Source organism: Aplidium turbinatum, chromosome 3 (genome assembly GCF_918807975.1).
Source record: "Aplidium turbinatum chromosome 3, kaAplTurb1.1, whole genome shotgun sequence".
NCBI classification, from domain to species: Eukaryota; Metazoa; Chordata; class Ascidiacea; order Aplousobranchia; family Polyclinidae; genus Aplidium; species Aplidium turbinatum.
This window is the reverse complement of record NC_137474.1, coordinates 35400843-35408139: the sequence shown is the minus strand read 5'-3', so window position 1 is coordinate 35408139 and position 7297 is coordinate 35400843. Positions and strand designations below refer to the sequence as shown.

General features: G+C 38.9%; 1 protein-coding gene across 1 annotated transcript; it reads right to left on the bottom strand.

Moving 5' to 3' along the window:
- Positions 1 to 6217: 6217 nt before the first annotated feature.
- Positions 6218 to 7045, bottom strand: LOC145766751 (uncharacterized). Its single transcript, XM_082578457.1, has one exon. The coding sequence runs from the start codon at positions 7043 to 7045 to the stop codon at positions 6218 to 6220; it is 828 nt and encodes a 275-aa protein (XP_082434583.1).
- Between the last annotated feature and the right edge of the window lie 252 nt (positions 7046 to 7297).

Here is a 7297-nt window from a genome sequence, read left to right as displayed (position 1 = left end):
ATGCAACAAACGTAGCCAGCAATGGTTGAGACTCTTCGTCAACCTAATAGCAAACCAAAGCCAGCTAAACTCATGGTATAGGGAGCTACTACTGGCGAAAAAAGCAACCTCCAGTAGTTTTCAGTTAGTTAAACATGAAACCTTTTCGTTTCAGCCTTGCTGAAATTTTCAGAAAGTTATGAAAAACATATGAAAAGAGTAACCAGTAACTGAAAAAGCAGGCTAACAATCTCTGATGAAATTACTGATTTTCAAAAAGTAACAGAAGTTAATTCCTTTTCTGATCCAAGCAACACTTAATTGTATCAACTGAAATAAGTTAGTTCAGCTAGGTCATCGCTAGGGATGGCTGTGATGTAAGAAACAAACATTCTTTCAGTTTGACACTGGACACGACAAATGGCAAGACTTTTGGACAATGCTAGAAAAAACGTCTGTTCTCACTTTCAAGCCGTTTGTTGGCAATTTATTTTGTCATGCAAGACAGGTGATGATTGGATTGAAGTTGGCCACAACCAAGATAGCCTTCCGTAAAGACCGTTGGGAGGATAATTTGGGACCGGCAGGACCGGCACCAATGAGATCCTTGTGCTCTGCATTAAGACATTTCTAACAAAAACTTATTGCATTCGAAGAATACGCGGCGGTTTCGTCAAGTTTTCGGGCCCTTTGGAAAGGTTATAGGTTCCCAAAATTATGAGTCTTCTGCAAGTCGGCTGTTGTGAACTGAGCAAATGGAAGTTGAGCAAGTAACAACAGAGCTAGCAACATTTTAGCAAGTGGCTGAAGTTAGCAAATAGTAAAACTGAGCAAGTCAAAACTTGGCATGTCACAAGTCAGCAAATTCAGTGTAGCAAGCGATGACCAAGCATCTCCGAACCGAGCAAACCAATTTCATTTGCTGACTTGGTAGTAGCTGAAATGTACCTGCTGCGTTGTCGCTTGCCGAGTGGTCTGACGATCTAAAGTCATCCTAGAGCCGGGTCTAAAGGTACCCATTTTTAACGCTCTACTTCCCGTCTACGTAACCAGAAATCTTAAATCTTTCGGTAACACACACTAAAAGAATTCCTGAACTAACAATTTATTTTCATTCATAAGTTAAGCTGACAGCAAACCACTATAATCGACGATACCAATGTCTCCTTGAAAAAATGTATTAGGCTACACTTACATATAATGAGTGACTTCTTCACAAAGTCAAAAATCAAGTGGACAAATGAAATGAAAAACGAACTATATTACAACAATTTTTAGCCTGCACTACTGTATATTTTGTTTGAATATGATTTCGATAACGTCTTTTTGTGGTGTCCATGCTCACAGTAGGCTATATCCCTATTTTCATTTTTAAATACGCAGATCTCTATCCAAGACCCCATCCCGTGAAGAATTTAGGGGCCTGCAACAATGTAACATTTTCAAGAGGCCAGGAAACTTGAAGGAACCACCTCATATTCGTTGGATATTGTGCATTTTGCTTGTCTTAACTCTATTTTAATTTGGGGTCCGAGGATATCATTGGTAGGCTACTGGGCCCAAGTTTTCCTCTTAACGGACCTGTCTCTGTCGCAAGGCAGTGACAACCAACAAAATAGCAGAGATAGAACTGGGATAAATCCAGCTAACGTTTTTCCTTCGATAAAGTCATATAAGAGCACAACAGAGTTTTTTAAAACAATATTTTGAGTAATGGCATGTCATCCCACAACCAGAAATCACAAAAGGTCAGTAATAATAATAAAACCAATACGCAAAAACGCAATAACGTTTTTAATTATGAATTTTTTAATTATGAACTTATGAACAAATTAATCAAGCAATGGTATGGAGGTACACTACACCAGCAACTCACAACTAAATTCAATACTATTATTTTTACCTTTCTTTGAATTTAGCTTAATGTTTTCCTAACATTCATCAATCGCAAAGGCGCCAACGTGATGTAAAAAAGAGACCGCGGGCTTGCTGACTTGGTGAGTTGTATTATTTTAGTAAAGTTTTCAGCAGTCTTTTTGACGATCATTTACAGTGTATAACTAAAGTACAATCGTTTATATGGAATCATTTCTGTTTCTTTATTCAGCTCAGTGAAACCACACCTGCTTCGTTGTCTTGACCTTAGCTTGACCGATTACTGTTTTCTTTATGATGGTCAGAAATAAAACGTACCAAACTGATCACAGTTAGCCTGAGGCAACATCAACACTTTGCAGGCAAGGACTTTTTTGGATAAAAACCTTTATGCTTGATTTAGGCATAAAATTTGTTATACAACAGGTATTTCAAATTTTAAAGCTATTGTAAACTCAGGACCAGTCGTACCAATGGTCCACGGACCATTGGTGGTCCGCTACGACTGCACAGGTAGTCAGTGGTGATATGATAAGAAATTAAAAAGTTACACATAAACGTTGTACATTACGTACACTATCAAAGATAATTGCCGCAGTTCTAAATTAATACAGACTTGATTTTCTTTGACGTTACACAACATTTGGAATTGCTTTCTGTACATTTCAAGAGGTACTTTTTAAAAGAGACATATGAGAATTTTGACTCGATTTTAAACCCTTTTGTTGTTACTAAGACTGATCTGTCAGGACGCGAAGAAAAAGAATTAGCCAAATTATCATCTGATCGAATTAATGCTTAGTTTCAATTAAACAGCTATTGCATCTTTCTGGTTGAGTGTTGTAGAGGAATACCCATTGCTATCGCAAAAGGCAACTAAAACTTTATTGCCTTTTGCCACGACCTACATGTGTGAGACAGCATTTTCAGAATTTCAGCTCTTACCAACATAAAGACAAAATACAGGTCCAAACTTTCCGTGGACCCTGACTTACGAGTTTGTCTTTCACAAATAACTCCGAGAATTGATGATGACTTATGTAATAAGAAGCAATCCCATCCTTCCCATTGATGTTATCAGTTTTTTAAATAAACAAAATTCGGTTTTATTCATTTACTTTTGTATTGGGGGTCCGCAAATAAAAAGATTCACAAATAGTGGTCCGTGGCCCAAAAAGTTTGAGAAACTCTGGTCTAAGTTATGAAACAACTCTTCTTTCTCCTTCCAATGATCTCCCCAGAGTCAGCATCGTAATATCTGCGACAAACTTTTTCCACCACTTTTCTATTTACTCGACTGTCTATCTTTCTGCTACTTTAGCTGATCATGTTGGTACAATGAGATTTTCTGTAGTTAAAAGTTGAGACCCCTATAAATGTAAATTTACAATTAAGCTATGTTTCTTTAACTGCAACCGTACACATACACATAGACAACATCAAATACAGTTTTTATTCACTAAAAACCTTAACAGGCTGTTTCACCCTTATTGGAATCATCAGAAGATTTTTATTCAACATCCATTAACAGGTTAGTGTAATATGAGGCTGCTAGAGAAAACATATGATAAGGGAAATGGTTTGATTCAGAAATTAATTAAATATCTCTTTTAGATTTTTTATATTACACAGCAATAACAACACAGATAACAAACACAAAGAGGAAACAATACAGACGTTTTACTCATCAGCATATTAGCAGGATGTAGGCAAGTTCAAATTCACTATCTACTGTATCTATGTCATGTAGTTTCATTTCAGCATGGTGTTTTTTTAATAAGTTTTCCGACATTGAGGCAACCGGCCCTGCTTTGATTGCTGAGTTTCTTTCACCATTTGGATAAACTGAATAATTATTGGATTGGCTTCGGCAAGTCTACAATTACATCAATAAACAACATTTATTTAAAATGCTCGTAATTTGCTCTGTAGCGTATTGTAGTGTACAAATTGGTAAACGTTTTCCCACAGCGTTGGGTTCCAATTTATGCTAAATTTTAAACAATAATATTCGTTAATCTGACGTTTTCCTACACTTAACAAGTGATGCCAGGTGGGGGAAATGATTCGACAACTCTGGCAACTTAACTTCTGGCCTGGCCTGTTACGTCGGCATTGCTTCAGCTGCACCAAACCTTCTTATCGTATATGACCCTCAATATATCTTTGTTTTACATAAGTGTGATGCATTTCTGCTACTTGTTTATGTTTTCTTTAATGTTGAGACCAATGTAGTCTTCTGTAATTGCTTTTTGTTTGTGAAAGCGTCCTTTTAGAGTTGTAGGCCTATTGTTTATTTATGAAATATTAATAATGCATGAAATGTGCAGGCGAAAATTTGTTGCAAAGAGAAAGATTTTTTAGTTTATTTTTGTTGTAAGTCTTTAAAGCTTGACTGGGGTATATTAATTTATCTTACGCCGAAGAAAAGTTGGTAGACTTAAGTGGATTTTTTAATTTAGAAAAGCGATCAAAATAGAAGTGAAAGTACATATTGAGACAGAGCGCAAAGAACCAAAGCTTCCCATTTAATCTTAAATCAAACGTCATTGTTACGTCATTTTCATTTGACAGCCGAAAATGTTAAAATAATATCAGATTACCTTTTCGGCAAAAGACACACTGAATGCTACTTACTTGATAAAACTAAATCTTAGCGCTTACTGCATGTAACTGAGCAATCTGGCGGATGTGAATTTTTCTGATACTTTGTGAAAGTGAAGAATTGTAAGCTAGCACAATAAACTATAAGTAAGCTACTTGCGTAATGTTTAGCCAATATTTCAGGTTACCAATCATTTGATAGTTATATACTAATACAAAAACGTGACTACAAAAACGTGACTACAAAAACGACTAAACGTGCTTTGGGTATGTGTGACCTTTTCAAAATACAAATAAAACTAGTTTTTAATGGTTACCCAGCTCCAACCAAATATGAGATCACGTGAAAGACGCAGATATACTTCATGACACGAATGGGCTGTAACAGTCGAATTCTACAAGATCATAAACTGACCTTGCATCCAACAACTGTGCTTCTCGCCTGACAAGAACGGCTCCAAGGTTAGGCCTCTAATTATCACAAACTGATTCAAGCTGACTAAAAGTTTATTCAAGTAGTCTACACATGAAGACACTTACTTGCAATCCACGAACAAATAGTCAACCGTCATCAGTATGAAATTTTAGAAAATGTGACCGTCCACCGCTCGAGTCAAAACGCAAAAGGACGATTCCGATAAATGACCAACAGAGATTAAAACTCGTGCGGCTGGAGGTCAATGAAGCGTGACAATTAAACCAAAACATTAAAATTAAAAAGGGATCGCAAAAATCGTTTCTTACATGCCCTCCCCCGAAACCAGAGCAAGCCCACGAAGGTTTCTAACTACAAGGGAAACGATTTAGTACATATACTCAGTACACAACGCATAGACTAATACACAACGTACGCAGAGTACTATAGTGACTGGACAGCAAGAATAAGAACGCAAAGTACTCTAGCAATGCTGCCTCAGATTATAAACTAAAAATTAAGTGTGAGGCGTTGAGCAACGCCTGGCTGACGCTGGCAAACGAAACCTAAAGTTGCTTCTATCACAATGATGCGCTGAAAGATGCCGTATGAAAAGACACATTGACGAAGCAAGTAGCATCTAAAGTACACTCTAATTGGGCCTACATAAAATAGTCACACAAAGGCACTGAAAACGTCTGCCCAAAATGAATCAAGGCAGTTGAAAACGGTAATGTTTAACTTTAGCCCTACACAAACACAATAAAAAGAAAAAACACATGAAATCTAACGAGACGGCTTAGCTAAGCAGCACGTAACTGGTGAAATATAGACTGCCCGAAAGGCTATGCCAATAAATCACAAAGCATGCATGACCAAACAGTGTCGAAGATGACTGAATATTACATTATCTAAAAGGCAGGCGCAGTAGCAAACACACAATCTAAAAGGGGAGCCTCGAGTGGATATGGAAAAGACACAATAACACTAGCTAAAGACATTGCACCAGGCCCAAACACCAACAGGGGCAAGCCACACTGATTGCAAACTTACTTACATAACGGCCATGATCACACAACTTGAAACTGTTCAAACGGAACAGTAATGAATCGGGAAAACTGGAGACAATGATGCGAATTGCAGCAATGTCTAATACTAACTGGGTGGCTTAAATTACGTCACCACAAAAAATTAACCACACACAAATAAAAGATAAAACTACAGCAAAACTTACAAACCGAATCGTAGGTAATCATTAGCTTATTAGACACAAACATTAATGATGCACAGCACGAAATGGCCAGCAACCCAATTTTGAGTCTCGTCGACGCGCAATGTCACTGATCAAGAGTCTATGCTGCCCTCTAGCAGACAGATTTTCCTAATGTCGCGTACATATTCAGTTCCGTTAGCAACCGCCACTCCCACCCGTCTCACAAGATTGTTCGCGTCCGGCATGACCTCTTTCACAATCGCTTTGGGCCAGTGTCCACGCTTAGCAGCCTCGTCCACGATTAATGCCAAATCTCCTGGTTTTAGGCTTGGAGATGTCGCAAACCATTTCTGTCTGGGTTGTAGAAGTGGAAGATATTGGGCCAACCACTGCTCCCAAAACTTATCTGTAATGTACTGCGTCTTCCTCCATGAGCGTCTATAGCCATCAGTCTTCATGAAGGTGTCTGGAGGCAAAGCGTCGCCTATAGAGCCCGTGAGTAGCATGCTTGGTGTGAGAGCTTGCAAGTCGTTTGGTGACGATGGAAGTGGAGTAATGGGGCGGTCATTCAGTATCCTCTCGATCTCCGCCACCAAGGTCAGAAGGTCAAATTCGTCAAGCGTAGCATTTCCAACTATCGATCGCATCAGTTTCCGCACCAAACGAAAAAATGTTTCATAGAAACCACCCTGGTGCGAGGCTCGCGGAGGGTTGAAATGCCAGTTGGTCTTGCTTCGAAGAAGTTCGTCGCTAACCTTCTTTGACGTCGCTAACAAGCCATCAACTAGGTAAGGATTCAGCGATTGGATACATTTAAGCATCGGATTCTTGGACAACTGCTGCTCGGTAAGAAGGTTCACATCCTCCTCAAAATCTTTGTGGTTTTTGAGCGTCGACAGTACTTCGGGAAACACTTGCCACTGCACCGTTTTGATGATGGCAAAACGGGCAGCATCCATGTCTTCACGAGTCAACAGCCCATTCGGAATCGACTCTTTCCGCACGCGGCATTTCAAAATCCGCCAAAAACGAAGTAGCCACGCTACGGTGCGCTGCAAATCATAAAATTTCGAAAAACGGCGAAACAAATGCTGCAACGGGTCTTCTGTGACAGTCACTCTAAGTGGGTGTTGCAAAGTTTGACGTCTTTCACTTCAGGGTCGTCTTTGGGCAAACATCGTAAAAAATTGGGTTGCTTAGGCCAATTTGTC